We start from the raw sequence: 16,820 nt of genomic DNA, 5'->3' as shown, positions 1-16,820 counted from the left end.
CCTCATCTCTATAAACATGGAGACACTACGAGGTGTCGAAGATGAAGAGCTCTTTTCTGTGTGTGGCCAACATCCATGTCGAGCAAATAGCTTGAAGGGTAGAAGCATTTATGTATCAGTGGCATGAATGAAAGAAATACAAAATAATGACGTGATAATCTCAAACTGTATTATTTCTTCTCCCCGATTTCATACAATATTAAACTGTACATAAGACAAATCTGAACTCTCATAATCACATCTCAGTCACACCTCCAGAATAATGTTTATTGCTTTTAAAGTTCTTTTTTACTTCATGTTGTCTTCCCATTTTTTCTTTTTTTTCAGTTTTACAATATACAAACAACAAATAAACCTTACCGCAAAGAAAATTTCTCTTTTTTGTTTTTTCATGTACACCACAAATATACAAAGTAAAGCCTATGTACACTGATAGTTTCATATAATACAGTGATGTAAAATTTGAAATGCAACTAGTCAATTTTATTTCATGTAAACTACAGATATATTATTGTGTTTGTCTGTTGAGAAAACCTGTGACTTCATGAATATCTTTTTTTTTTTTACATATTGCATGGTCTGCTTAAACGAATTGTTTTTTCTGCCATTCAATGCGCTGACATTCAAAAGGTTTCATTACGGATTTTCAAGTTTTTATCTGCAACTATTAATACAAATAAACATTAGTCAAAATATTTCTCCCAAAAAAAGTGCAAAACCCCAGTATTACTAACATTACTGCAAACTATCCCTTGGGGAATATAAACTATCAAAAAAGCAGTGGTGGAATACTAACCTTCTGCTATAGTCTCACTCTTGAACCTCTGCAAAAATGATGGTAAATGTTAACTAATGGGAGTTGAGATGTTTTTATATTTTTCTCATCTCTGTTCACATATAAACCACAGGAAACAAGTGCTTTTTTCTTTTAAATAGTTCTTATGCAACTACAGTCCCCAGCATCTATAATCATTTTAAATACAGAATTAAATCCCACCAGTACATCAATCTCATATGATAGTAATAATACAAATTAAATGTTTTATATACAATAATAAAATATATAGATGCAAATTTAAGCACTTTCTTACTCGATCTCTTTTTTTTATAGAGCAAAGAACATATATCTATTTAAAATAAGAAGACATTTTAGCACTGCATGAACATGACAAATGTACAATAGAACAAATAGATAAAAACACGTATTTTTAAGGTTTAGGGGTCGTTCCCTAAAAAGAAAAGAAGGGAAATTCTATTCACAATCGCCTTATTTGTAGAAATCACATCTCACCACTAGATGTCGTGTTTGTTAGTGGTTTTCCCACTGCACCGGTGAATTGCTTTTCAAACAGTTGTATTTAAGTTCCATTGTCGCAATTAGCTTTACTTTATGTTGCTTGTACTTGTGTTATAGAACAATTGTTGAATTATTATAGTAAAAATCTATGTAGAATGTATGCAATACACCTAAATCAGACCAAGATTTACAGCAGTTCAATGTCTGGAATGAACATTTGTATGTAAAGGGGGAAAATGGCTGTAGATATTAATAATTCTATAAATTTCTGGAACAAAATAAAATAAATGGTATTGGTAAATGTTGTCATAATTTACCACAATGTTTTTTAAGTTATGAGAAATGTACGGAAAATTTAACATAAAATTTAACATTACAATGAATTTACAGACGATCCCTTTGTTTAGAGAGAGCAACATTTCAGAGAAGCTTTTTTTTTTTTTTTTTTTTACATGATCTCTATCAAATGAAATTAATATCTGGGCTTTTGTATTCACATTGAAACCAATGAAAAAAGAATGCAGTTAATTGACAACTTCTTAGTAATTCAGCACATAAACGTGTTCTGATTCTGTGTGTGCATGGCACATGTAATATATATTTAGTTTACTTCAAGCAGTGGACATATATTAGATATTTATAAACTAAAATATTTATATAAATGTGTCATAAATAAGGAATGGATATTTATTTCAAAGGTTTTTGTTTGGTAAAATTGAAATGCTTTCTAATTGAAAATGAATTGCAAAAAGAATAGTGCAACAGAAAATAACAAAACTTAAAGATTGGTTAAAACCATTCAGACTAAAAAGAAAAAAAAAAAAAGTATAGTATAAATTAAGACTGTGAGAATATTCTGTATATTGACAAAGAGATAGAGGCAGAGAGTGCTCAATATAACCAGCATCTAAACAAAGCATTTTAACTATGGGTAAGTTTAAGAGTCTCTGTTTCTCTGTGCCGCTCAACCAGGATAAGGGAAGGAGAAAGAGATGTAGGAAGAGATGGTGGTGGAGGAGTCAGGGGTACCAGGCTTTTGAGTGGATGAGGGGATATAGATGGAGGAAGAGAAGAGAGCTGAGGTAAGGTCCCACCCAGACCTGCTGTCTTAGCTTCAGGAATGTGAGGTCGGCCTCCCATCCTGTTCTCCTTCTCTTGGCTGGCATGGAAGTCTGGCTCATTTTCATTCTCCGAGCTACAGTCACTCAGGTCTGTGATTTCCAACTCAGAATCTGACCCTGGGTCTTGTTTCATTCCTGCACGTCGATCTGATGGACTCTGCACTCCTCCTCCACTTGCTAACCCCAGTGATCCCAAGCCTAAACCTAATCCCACCCCAATCCCACCTCCAGCTAACCCTGTAATATTAATGTTTTCTCCTCTTTCCCTCTCACCCATGCCAGAACCCAAAATACCCATCTCAGTCCGGCCTTGAAGTAAACTACCTGGGTATGATGGGATGCAGAGTCGTGGTGCCTGACCACCCACTGAGCCGTTAGCTCCTCCTGTTTGACCACGTTCTGCTCCTGCTGTATCCCCAGGAGGCAGGAGTGAGGAAAATGGATGAGGGAGCTGTGCCAGGCTAGACTGAAGTGGATTTGGATAGAAGTGTGAGGGGTAGAGCGAGCCTGGGGGCAGTTTAGGGCAGTTGTTGAGGGATAAAGCCCCAGGGAGATATGGGTTGAAACCCCAAGAGTAGTCAAATGCAGGGTTACGGGGGTAAGGACCCAACATGGATGGAGGTTTGGAATAGCAGGGGGCTCCTGTTGGGAGGAAAAGATGAGAAGAAGTGGGATTAAGTAGAGTTAACACAACAAATATTATCTTTTTTTTTTAACGCAATGATCCAAAACAAATAAATTAAAGAAAGAAATCAATTTTCCAAGAAAACCTTTCAACTGGAAAGGTTTGGAAAGTATCAACGCAGCTGCATTAATTAAAACACTTGTTGGATAAATTACTTCACATTGGCAAAACTCCTTCCTCCACATTTCCCCTCACACCCTCATGACTTCTTTCCCTTTACACTTTCCTCATCTTCACACCCTTCCTGGCTCTCTCTCTCTCTCTCTCTCTCTCTCTCTCTCTCTCTCTCTCTCTCTCTCTCTCTCTCTCTCTCTCTCTCTCTCTCTCTTCCTCTCACTCTCCCTTTCTCCTGTTATTTGCTATGCACTCCTAATTTGACAGTGCTAGAGTCTTTCTGTGTTCTGGGCCAGGAGTAGCTTGCAGACACATGAATATTGAATCAGTCAGGCAGGCCTCGCTTGCTTATGAAAACACAGTAATGGACGCCCACAGGCCACAAACTGAAGCCTGCACCCTCAATTAGGACCTTCCTGCCTGGGAAGGGATTAGGACAGGGAGGACACATGGGAGCTAGATCAGGGTAAAAAGGGGAGGAGGAAGGAATAGGACCTGAGGACAAACAAAGTAAGGGGGGCAAGTCAGGGTAGAGAGGTATGTACACATACACACAAAAATACACACGTGCTCCACACCAACACACATTCTGATGCACTGATACTTTAAAGCAAATACGGACTAGAGACAAAGGAGTGCACACACACACACACACACATACATTGACTGCTGCATGACCTTTCGCAAGGGATATGCTGAAACTTGTCCTTTGAAATTCAAATGTGTCTACTAAAATGCAAATATAAACTAGCATTAACATGACAAACGAATGCCTTGGATCGAATTAGGATCTGATTTCACCTAATGATTGAAACACACAACTGACTCTTCCAGCACAAATATTTATTTTACATATTTCACTCTCACACACACCAAAATTTAATCCCCCTCCTTACAGAACACTTTTTTATAAAGTCCTATTGTATGAAAACCTATTTTCAAGAATGAGAAGTAGAGTTTGCAGAGGTAAATGTTTTCTTCTCCAATGACATTCCTTTACACTTTACATCAGGTGATCAGGTCAATGAGATCATCATCTAAAAGAAAAAGACAATCTCTTGACCTCTGCCAGTTTATTTTCTAAGCCATTTAATTCAAAGATTAAAATACAAATTCTGCTAAGCCTATATTAATCTTAACTTTATATGATATGCCTTTTATCATATTATTTAATAATTAACATAGTAATCAATTATAATCAATTATTTTAGTTTATAATGAATTACGTTACTCTGTGATGTTATTGCACATGTGCTCCTTTTAGTTTAATGTATTTATGGTTATTTGGTTAGAAAAACATGTTTGTTCTAGAGATGGACAGAATGACATATGTGTCAATATCTGTTGATATATGTTTAACATATGATGCACTGTTCTGCTTACCAATGCCAAAAAAACTCTGTGACCCAGAATCCTAATTAGATAGTATGCAAATGCACTATCAATTGATAGATTGCATGTGATGTCCAACATGTTACAGCTAATCAAAAAATGTATAAATTAGAGCTTCTTTGAGTAAGCGAAAACACACTGACCGAATTACCTCTGGACACAGAGGAAAACAAAAACAATCTTTGATACCACAGATTAAAGGCACTGGAATTTAACCTTAATTTGACCTTTTTTGATTCCTCAGATATCTTTTTTCTTTTTTCATAATTACATACCTTTAAGCCTCAGTTTCTTTTTAATGTCTGACTTTAATGAGAAGATTAAAAGGAATAGTTTGCAATTTCATTTTATTTAGGGAAACGTAATATTAAAAAATTTATATTCTATTAGTAACACGTAAGTTACTGATTATGAATGAGAACATTGTTGAACTTAATAATACTAAATTGTTATAAATTGTATTTTAGGTATATTTATCATAAACACAGATACGTTGTTACTTTTATTATTCCTAATACACTACATAACCTGGGGTTTAAAATTTAAAATGTATATGAAGCATATAATAATAATAATAATAATAATAATAATAATAATAATAATAATAATAATAATTATTATTATTATTATTATTATTATTATTATTATCATTATTATTATTATCATTGTTGTTACTCTGTAAAATGTTATTACAAATTATGAAATTGCTGTAATTACATTATATAATTTCAAAATATTTGATGTATAGTTATAATGATTTGTATGTTAAAGTATATTCCTGTAAATAATAATACACGTTTAAATATTTCCCATACATTTCTTCGTACATGTTTCTCACTCACCTGAACCAAGGAACGGAAAAGTGTCCAATCTTAGCTTATCACCCTCTGGGGCCCCTGTGCCACGGTCAAACAGAGTAGTTCCACGGCCAGAGTCGGGCAACCGAGGAAACAAAGACTGCAAGGCCTAAGAGGTTACAAATAAAAAGAAATGAACAAAAAGGGCATGTGAAAACAGGTGAAGGAAAGCAAAGAAAAAAGAAAAGGAAGAAACCAAATACAGAAGTAATTTTTTATGAACTCTTCTACAGTTCTTGGTGTTAGTGAGAATCGCAGCAGAAACTCACTCTTTTTAATACCACCATCCAATGATCAAGAACATCTGTCACTTCTTACTTTTGAGTGACTATCCGGTATTCACCGGTGAGCAATCCTTTACTCTCTTTCTTCTTTAATTTCTTATATTCTTTTTTGGATCAATACTATCAATGAATCCACCAGCCAAGGTGAGAATGAGATGGCAGGGATAATATCTTCTTTGGTTTTAAGGCCACTTAACTCCCACTTTGTCTTTTCACTCTTCTTTCTCCTTCACTTTACTTTAGAACCGCCACATTCTTTATTCTTTCTCTCTTTTTGACTCTATAGTCTTGATAACTTTCACACAATATTGTAAATGGTATAGAAATTGTTCATTGTTCATTACAGGACACAGTCTGAAAACTGCTTTTTTTAATCTTTGTGAAATGTATATATAATTGTTATATATAATGTTATTTAAACGTTATCTTCTTGACATGTCTTATCCTCTTATCTATCTTGCACATTTATATTTTATAGTGCTTATAGTGCTATATGCCATATCTTATTACCTACTGCACCTTCTGCACATTAATCACTCTCACCTCTGTACATATGGACATACCCTCATTTAACATATTGCTATTTATTGTAAATAGGCTGCTTATGCACTTAATTGCTTTTAATTGGCTCTGTACTTTGCACAATGAGAATAAAGTTGAATCTAATCTAATCTAATCTAATCTAATCTAATGGATATATCTATTTATACTTCATAAATCTATAGGTAGTTTCCTAATTTTTGTAAGTGTTTACTGAATCATCATATAGATTGAATTCTAATGACTGATTATTAGCAGTCAATTAAACAATGCTGCTTCATAGTCTTTAACCCCATACTGCCATATATGTAGATTACTGTACACACTTTATACATTATATATATCTGCATAATAACACACATATCATTTAAAATACATAACAGCTGTACCTCATTTAAATTCCTATTCACATTTTTATTTTATACATACAGAGAAGATTATATGTCGGTCATCCACCAATTCTCACATACCTCCGAGGTCACAGGGCTACAATCTGTTGTAGCTGCCCCTCCATTGAAGTGGTTCTGGGCTAGCAGAAAAGGAGAGCTGGCCATGTCTAACAGAGGATAATTCACTAGGACCACCTTACTGAAGTTAAATTTGTAGGTGAACCGCTTTCCTTTAGTTTTGTGCAAAATGCGCTTGTTGTAGTAGTACCTGGAGAATGATATGAGTAAATAGAGTGCAGACAGACAGCGAGAGAAGAAAGAGAAAAATTTGAAAAAAGGAAAAGGAGAATTGGTGAGGTTAGTGACATAAACTAAAATGGAAAAAGTACAATGTTAAATACAAAGCAGTGTAAGAAAAGCAGAAATGCTAGTAATAATCACAATCACAACAAAGTAGACTCATTAATAGAACATCTAAATATTTTGAAATAAACACTGTTGTCTGTTTGTGTTTTCAAAAATATTCTACCATGATTGCCCAAAAAAAGATCACATTTTCTCTGCGGTTTCATTTTTTGCCATGCATGAGCAATATCATAAAACAGTTTAATAATTTGATTACATATTTTATACCATGAAAATTTTAAATCCTATTTGTTTCATTAAATGTAGATTTTTTTTATTATAAATAGCTTAATCATTAAAACATGCTCTCAAGAAATATGTAAATGCAATATTATATTCCTTTCGAGAAAATAGGCCAGAGACTGCAAGTGTGCATTATAGGAGCATTAAAACAATGCTGAATTTCTTCCTAAATATGTTAGTTCTAAATCACTGTAATACAACTTTCTGCTAAAGAAAGTAAAATTATATAAATATATACATATATATATATATATATATATATATATATATATATATATATATATATATATATATATATATATATATATAACAAATATGTATAATAATATATTCGAGTATATTCAGGTTGTACATAGTAGTAGTAGTATTAGTATAATAAAAAAAGTAGTAGCATAATAATAAAAATAATGTGCTTGTTTTCAGTGACTTAATCCTGCTAAACCCAGTTTCCTATTCCAAAGCGTTTTATGGTTGGGTTCCTTCTGTTCAGCTCAGTAGGCTACACAAGTGCCCATAATGCAACCTGCCACACCAGTGATTTGTACGCTTTGCTTGCATGGCAATTGAGCACTGTCCCTTAATTGAGCAATTAGAATAGGCTAATCAAAGAGGCCAATTATGGCCTGCACCAATTCATAACAATTAACAGCCATGACAGTGTCTATTAAAGAGGGATGGGGGGGGGGAGTGTGATGGAGAATGAAAAGGAAGAAGTCTGAAAGATGGAATTGTCTGGTAAATAATTTAAATATGCAAGAAAAAAGATTGGGGTTGGTTTGATACACAAAACAATTAAAGATTCATTCTACAAATCAATTCAAAGTTTGGTATCGTTCAATAAAGGTTTTGACAAAAATAATACATGCTGTAAGGATCCATATCTATCTATCTATCTATCTATCTATCTATCTATCTATCTATCTATCTATCTATCTATCTATCTATCTATCTATCTATCTATCTATCTATCTATCTTTTTATCTATCTATCTATCTATCTATCTATCTATCTATCTATCTATCTATCTATCTATCTATCTATCTATCTATCTATCTTTTTATCTATCTATCTAACTATCTGTTTTTAAACTGTTCAGTTCTTTGTTTGATGGTCTCTATGAAAATGAGAAACATTTAGAAAAGACACATAATAAATTAATAAAATGAAAATATGGACCAGATAATAAATATCTATGTAACAATATATACTTTTGTAAAATTTGACATAATGATTATTTTATATAACATTTTTACATTTGTTGTTTCTCTCCAATATGTGAGAAAAGTAGAATGGTTTTAAATGTTTAAAAAAGTGCCCAAGCGCGACACACAAAACAATTATTTTGGTAATGCTTCAGAACAGGAGGCACATATTATACAGACTCAGCAAAACTGGACTGTAAAGATTGGAAAAACATCTGTTCTTATTCAATTTTTCAACTGTCCACTTTCAGTAGCCTCAGACTCCTTAGGGTTTGGACTACTGGGCTTTCTGAGATGCATTTCTGCTTAATAAGGTGGTAAAGAGTGCTTATTTGAGTAATGTTGACTTTCTTTTAGCTGAAACCAGTGACCTCCCATAATCTCACTTATCATCAAAAACTGACACTCACTGGATGTTTTTTTAATCCCAGGACTTGCTGAAAAGCTCACTAGACTGCTCAATACAATGCATTAATGATCAGGGGTACATGTGTTCCTATTAAAGAGTCTAGTGAATGCATGTAGTAAAAGTTAGCTGAATTACACAAAGTTTCTAGACATACTTTTCTATGTACACACATTAAATCTACACACTGAGAAAGCCCACCTCAGTGCACGGCTAAGCTTGTCGTAGTTCATGTGAGGCTTGCACTTGCGAATTCCCCAGAGTCTCGCCACTTCATCCGGATCTTTGATCACAAATTCGCCATAGTCTCCCTGCCAGGCAATCACCCCCTGGTATTCCTCCTTCTGCAGCAGCTCCAGGATGAAATGCCACAGCTGGATCTGCCTGGAGCCAGGGCTAGACTCTGGCTTATAGGCCCAGTCTGGAAAGGCGAAGCCTGAGGAAAGCAAACGTAGGAAAGATAGAGGACATGGATGAGACGTGTTGGTTTTTTTAATGTTTGCTAGGGGGCACAGCTGTCTAAATGTCGTATGCACATAGGGGTTGAGTATAAAACTTCTTAAACTTAGCTCTAAAACAAGCACAGAATAATAAGCATAATAAGCATATTAATCAATAAAAATGTATTTTGCCATTTTTTATTTCAATACTACAATTCTATTTTTTGATTGATAAACATTTTGATTACTCTAAACCTCAATCATTTTAAAGAAATGTGGTCTTTGATATGATTCTGCTCACCTGGTGTCCAAAGAGCTGGGACAGGTGGAGTGAGGAGCAGGTCACTAACACAGTTACAGTCCATGCTTCCACTGCACCTGTACACACACACACACACACACACACATGCTCTGTAATAACTAGACTCCTGATCAATAGCAAGAGCCAGATCCTTAATTCAAAATCATCATCTACTATAAACTTGCAATTTCAGCATTAATATATGTTTTTACACATCACATCCGTTGTTCTGAATCACGAAATATAATTCCGGTGACCTTAGAAACACTCCTTAGAACATATTCATTTGATAGATATCTTTCAAGATTTGTGCTGAAAGCTAACCCCCAATAGACAAGTGTCAGATCAATGAGCATTACATTACAAAGAACTTGTGTAATAAGATCCTTTCATATATCTGTAGCTATGAAGTAGGACCAAACAGTGAGACCGTTCCAAACAATTAACTAAGCCTATTTTTAGATGTGATTTTTAGTGTCCATATGGGAGCCATAATATATTTTTTTATGCAAAAAGTTTTGTATTTTATTTTAAAATGTAATAATATTACCTATTTAAACATTAGTAAACTGTTATTAAATATGTTAAGACTAAGAATTATATTTAATCTAAAAAAATTTCAGATATGTGTATTTTCAAAGGCAGAATTAGTAAAAAAAAAAAAAAAGGACGCGTATAAGTGGGGAAATACATTCTTACGTGGGATGTCACAATAATATAAAGGTTGTTTTATGATGCTGAGGTGAAAAAAAACAAACACTACATGGTACCTTTAATACTGGTCTCTCCCTCACTGCCTCAGTCCTCTCTCCCTCTCTCTTCCCTCGTCTCTTCTACTACACTATTTAATTATGCTCTGTGAATTTTGGATCTTCCCTCCAGCATTGAAATGGAACGTGAATTATTAAGGTGTGTTTGTATAAATTATTATTGCTAACTCCAGGCACTTCTCTCTTCCATGCACTCGATGCATGTGCACACACATACACACAAACACTCTCTCTCTCTCTCTCTCTCTCTCTCTCTCTCTCACTCTCACTCTCTCTCTCTCTCTCTCTCTCTCTCTCACTCTCTCTCTTTCTCTCTCTCTCTCTCTCTCTTGCCTTTAGTCTTAGAAATGTCCAGTTACAGAGTTACTTGCTCCATCTCTACTATATCTTCTTGCTCTCTGATCTCATTTTTTTTTTAATTCATCTTCCATTTCTTTATCTGTTTTTTTTTCTTCTGACACACACACTTTCCTTCTGGTATTGGCCAATTAATGCAAATTAATTTAATCCAAAGCATTCACAATGAAATCAAAACAATTATTTTGCTTATTTTGTTTGTATCTTTAATACAGATATACCTTAAATGCACTGTAGTTATCCAGGTGCCACCTCACAGCTCCAGGGTTCACAAATTAATCCTTATCTTAGGTTATTGTCTGTATGGAATTTCATATTTTCTATCGTTCAGCATACGGGCTTCCAACTGGTTCTCTAGTTTTACAATTTCCCTAAATTATTCCAAATGTAGACTTGGTACTGTAAATATCTGTAGGTGTGAATGAGTGTGTGGACAGATCCAGTGCAATCTTGACCAAGAATTAAGTAGTTAATTACATGTATTTTTCTGTTTTTTTAGACACACAAACCATAGTGAGTACATAATGCTATTAGAAATAATGAACTATGCATCTTTTTTTTTTTTTTTGCTATAATGTTTAGAACCACATATTATTACTGCTTTTTGGTGAAAATGATCTGAGAATAATTCTCATAATTCTCATAATTCTCATAATTCTAATAATTAAAAAATATATACCGGTAATTATAATATATTTCTTAAGGTCATGTGTGTTGAAATCACAAGAGAAAATACACCATCCTTATTATTAGCCCGTTCCTAAATCTACACTCTCTACTTATCTATACATCGACCTGTAAATAGAAATGCTATTTTTTCTCTTGTTATTATTCTAACCTATTCATTAGTTCTGAAGCAAACTGCTGAAAAGTCCAACCATCACGAGACACAGGTTCAAATGAGCGCTATGGTCACATCATCATCATGAAGACAAGCAAGACAGTTCTACTAGCAGACAGGTTGCTTAGGATATTTGTGTAGGATGTTTGTTTCCCCCTCCTCTCTTTTTATATACATCTCTTGTCACATGATTAAATCCCAGAATTCTACATGCCTTTTTTTGTACATCCTACAAGTACTTGGCCTTTTCTGTTCTTCAAGATTCAAGTTTACATCTTTTTCTTTATGGTGTAAGCTTACACATCTGGCACTACATCCTGGACTTCCAGAACTGCTCAATAAATATTTTTTTTTATGTTTAACTGAAAAGTATTGTTTGATCATCTTTGTTTATTTTTGCACATATTATCATCTTGAGCAAAAGATTTTCCTAATGTTCAAAGAAGGTTGCAAGGAATTATGGTTGACTCGTTACTAAGATCATATTTCAAAATCATTTGGAAATTCAATAATCAACCATCCACCAGCCTTTTAATACGTCAGCTACCAACCAAGACAATTTGAAAGCTTCATCCTGTACACATGAAGACAATTGAGTATGTACTTTTAAGCTGATGCTCAGCCTGAATCACACTACAGCTCAACACATCTGGAGGAAAGTGCTTTATGGCCTAATGTACTACTAAATATATACACTGAAATATTAATGATAACTGAAATCACTGTTTGGTTTAAGTCACAGTATTTTTCCTATTTTTGATGTTTTATTGATCAGAAGGTCGGAGGTTGAATCCCCAGCACCACCATGTTGCCAGTTGTTGGGGCCTTGAGCAAGGCCTTTAACCCTGTGTTGTATTGTAGCTGACCCTGCTGTCTGAAACTAGCTTTCTAACAAACTGGGGTATTTGAAGACATTTATTTCATTTAGCTGTAATGTATATGTGACAAATAAATACTTCTATTACTTCTTCAACTAATACTTTCTCAAACACTAAACATTTTTTTGTGGTTTCCTTCAAACTGAGTACAATTTGAGTAAAATAGAGCTGTACATACAGCATGACTTTTTACATGCTTTTACATACTTTTAACACTTCTACCACCTCAGCCACAGAGTAAACAAGCCAATTCTTTCTCTCTTTCTCTTTCTCTTTCTCTTTCTCTCTTTCTCGCTCTCTTTTCCTCTCTTACTCCCACTCAGTAATTTTCCGTTTGATTTCGGAGGTAATGCATTTTTTACAAATCAAAGAGGAAGCCAGTCCACCCCCCACTACTTTTGCCCAATCTCCCTCTCTTACCCCCCCTCATTTCCCCCCAGGCAGGTGAAGAGATAAAGGAGCCCCCATCATTTCCTTGTTAGTTTTGATTTGGGCAGCACAGGGCTTTCAAGTTCCTCCCATCACCCCCAGAAACATTATAACTATCAGCCCTGGGAATACATCTCCTTACACACTTCTAGATATGGAGATACACAGTGATGTACAACAACAAACACACTAGCACATTGCATGGAAATGCATTGTGCAATTACTAATGCTAAAAAATAAAATAATATATAATACAGCAGTCTAAATTTGAGCTACAAACATGGTTTTAGTGAATTATTTTAAACAGCACTGTGCATGCTTACAATTTCAAGTACAATATTAAAAATATAAAACATTTATTAAAATACATTTAATGTAAATTATTTATTAGTAGTTTTGGAGCTATTTAAATTATTTTATTTAGACTCAGTGCTTTATTTATATCAAAATATGAATGCTTTTTACACAATTCTTTTTTTACTTTGTAAAATATATCAATCTTCCTGTTGCATTTACAGCAGGGGCTTGTGTATCTAATTTTGTCGTTTACAAAAAAATAGAAAATGTTAGAAAATAATTTACCATGTACCAATAAACCATGTACCATTTTGTTCATGAACATGCACAAAAACACTAGTATTCATTTGCACCCATATTTGGACAACAACATTCTGCAGCAACAGTAAAAAAAAGTGAAAAAAGAAAGAAAACTACTGGAGGATGTAAACTTTAAGGTATTATGTCAGGGATGATATGAGGAATAATACTTTAGAGGTACCAACTTAATAAAGGACTAATGCTCATCTGGGTAACATCATATCCTATGATTATATATAATTCTCCTCTAAAACTGTGGGGTATATGATCCGAAAGTACATCTATAGTGCTAAAGATATCGTAGCACTTGTACCCATTGTAGCAAAGCAATTCAGATCATTTACATCAATATGGTTTCTAAGTGGTACCATCCACAGTAATCTGATATGTCTTTGGACCCTGCATGTGGGGCCATCTTCAGCAGCAGCTCTACTTCAAATTATCAATTTCAAAAGACCTATATTACAGTACATGATGTGCTTTTCTTAATAAAGTGCAATTATTTTAAAAATGCTTCTTTGACAATGGTAGACATTTACAGAATGGTGAACATTTACATCTACCATACAAATTTTTGGTTTAAATTTACAAAACATATGTATGGTTATGTATAGTAGATACATTTACCTTCTATACTTAAACAGTTTCTATGTATCTACTATACATAGAAACTTTCTATGTATAAAAGATAAATATTTCTACTATACATATTCATACATATGTTTTTTTTAAAACCTAACAAAAAATGTGTATAATTTAATGTTAATTTCTTCATCTGTTTATTTTTTCTATAAATGTTCACCATTCTGTAAATGTCTACCATTGCCAATGAAGCATTTTTAAAATAATTGCACTTTTATAAGTTAATTACAGACCTGACTTAAGTCATACCTAAATATCTACTTCAAATATTCGTAATGAAAGAAAATTCATCCAAAAAATCCCATATTTATTTGTGCAATTATTCATATGCAATGTTACAATGATTCAACTAAACAGGGGACAAATGTGGTTCAGCAGAAACTATTCAGGAAGGAAAAAATACAAGGAAAATGGTGACATATGGGTGACACTGTATCCAGCAGCATAAGGAGAATGAAGAAGAAAGGACTTTTGAGTGAAAAAGTAACAACAAGAGGAAAGTAATGGGTCTAGCTTTTTGAAGGTGCCCAATGCATGAAGAACATTCTCAATATCTGTCCAATCTTTATGTGTTGGACTCAACTGTTTCTATGCAGCTACTCTGTTCGCAATTCATCAAACTGTATCTCTTTCTCTCTCTCTCTCTCTCTCTCTCTCTCTCTCTCTCTCTCTCTGTCTCTCTTTTCTGTTCTTCCTTCCTTCTGCTCCATCTCACTTTTTATGTATCCCTTTCCCTGTCTTGTCTGCTCTGACACTCCTCTGCACAGCCCCAGGGTCGAAGAACAGAGAGACTGGCTGGTGTGGTGTTTGTTAGAAGTGATGAAGAGAAGGAGTAGGAGGGAGTGAGGGTTTGTGGAGATAGAAGCTGAGGACATGTCAGACAAAATGTGAAAACACAAGTGGAGTTGGCCAGAAATCACAGTACATCATCATTAGGGTATCAACCTGATCTCATGAAGAATCCGTTTGAGCGAGGGTGATGTGCTTGGATTGTGTTCAATTTTGCAAAATGAGCATTTGAAGAAAAACACACACCTCGTCTGCAACTCTAACTCTAACCTTTCCTGACTTTTACTTTCAATTAAATTTCTTGGCATATTAGAGTTATTTAATTTATTTTTAAAGAAGGAAATTGTACTACGCTGTCGAGTAGAAACGCTTCAGTGCATGTCATGAAAGTTATTTGATCAGCATTTTTCTCTAAACTTTTATCCACAGCTTTTAAAGCAGCACAGCACATTCAATCTGACTGAAATGTAAATACACAGTTTATATCACGCAATCACTGTCGTTTGTGTTCTATAATCAGCAAAATAGCATTTCTAAATCCTAAATTTGTACATTTGTACAAGTTTCTCAAAACTATTGCATTTCTGATCAACCTATACAGGTAGATTAATGTTGTGGTAACAGAATTTGTTGCACTTGTTAAAAAAAATGCTTCGTAGGCCTTAGTAAAAGTTAATGATGGATTTGGATTGTAATTAATATAAACTTAGAATTAATAGAAACTTATAAGGAATAAACTCATAGATGATAAACTTTTACATACCAACTTCATAACCTATCGATCTCTGTAAAGATGAGTTGGGACAATTTCAATTGTTGAAAGAGCTATACAAAATAAAACTGAACTGGATTGTAATCTATCCAAACATACTGATAGATACAGTGAATAAATATGTGGTCCATATTATTTGTACAAGATGCTAGTTTTAATAATAAACCTGGTTTGGATCAGTTCTAATTCAAGTTTAACGTTTTGTCTTTTTATCCAGTATCAGATTTAAACCCCTTTCGATTCACACACTGGAATAAAGTTACCAAAACTGTATTTTTACTTGTCAATAAAGGGAGTACGGGGTAAATGTTTTTGACCTGAGAAGGTGCATGTGCTGTAACTTTAATCACCTATTTACAGTTAGTTTGTAAAAGTTTCACTAAATGCAAACTTAGAGGTAAAATGTACTCTGATTGGCACCCATATCTTTTATCTCAGGTTAAAGCTTGAGTTTGGATATTAGGCCAAATGATGCATCTTATACTTTGTGTAGGTATAAAAATCCGTGCTACAGGTAAGTCTACAGGAGTTGAGGTGTAGCCTTGATGCCTCAGAGACAGGTGCATGAACTTCATGGGGTGCTTCAAACTTGGTAATAATGAAACCCTGTGTTAAACCTTTTTTTATATAGGAGTGAGTGATTAAATTATAAACGTGACACTGCGATGAAAAAAGTGAAGTTTTGCGGAGTTGCTGAGGAAGATGGAGGGAGTCTGGCTGAAATAAAACACGAGCTGATAGAGCGGGTGAGCGCGAGGTACCAGCAGTCTTTTTCTCTCTATTTTACAGAACACGGGCCTTAAGATATAAGGAAAAGGAGGGGGGAAGAAAAAAGTATCAATCGATAGGGTTAAATTATTCATCGTCATTAATTATCGATCGCTCTCCGCTGCCGGTTCGTCCGCCTCGCGCCCGAGTTGAAAGCGGGGAAAGCGCGCTTTATTAAAACTGGCTCGAGCCTCATTGTTTCATGTCCCGCGGCAAAGAGAAAAAGCTCGAGCTTGGTTCGACCAGAGTCGGAGAAAAACACACATACATACGCACGCACGCGCGCACATGCACACGCACG

General features: G+C 34.3%; 1 protein-coding gene across 1 annotated transcript in view; it reads right to left on the bottom strand.

Moving 5' to 3' along the window:
- Positions 1 to 1,878: 1,878 nt before the first annotated feature.
- The window catches only part of erfl1 (Ets2 repressor factor like 1), a 45,956-nt gene continuing 31,014 nt past the window's right edge, over positions 1,879 to 16,820 (bottom strand). Inside the window, exons 4-8 of the mRNA XM_046833803.1 lie at positions 9,677 to 9,753; positions 9,137 to 9,371; positions 6,761 to 6,947; positions 5,452 to 5,575; positions 1,879 to 3,060 (exon numbers count right to left, since the gene is read on the bottom strand). Coding sequence (XP_046689759.1) covers positions 2,219 to 3,060; positions 5,452 to 5,575; positions 6,761 to 6,947; positions 9,137 to 9,371; positions 9,677 to 9,740 — 1,452 coding nt within the window. The 5' untranslated portion in view covers positions 9,741 to 9,753 and the 3' untranslated portion in view covers positions 1,879 to 2,218. The remainder of the gene's footprint in view (positions 3,061 to 5,451; positions 5,576 to 6,760; positions 6,948 to 9,136; positions 9,372 to 9,676; positions 9,754 to 16,820) is intronic.

This window comes from Silurus meridionalis, chromosome 21, assembly GCF_014805685.1.
Source record: "Silurus meridionalis isolate SWU-2019-XX chromosome 21, ASM1480568v1, whole genome shotgun sequence".
Taxonomy (NCBI): domain Eukaryota; kingdom Metazoa; phylum Chordata; class Actinopteri; order Siluriformes; family Siluridae; genus Silurus; species Silurus meridionalis.
The sequence above is the reverse complement of the archived record's forward strand: the minus strand, read 5'-3'. Positions and strand labels throughout refer to the sequence as shown.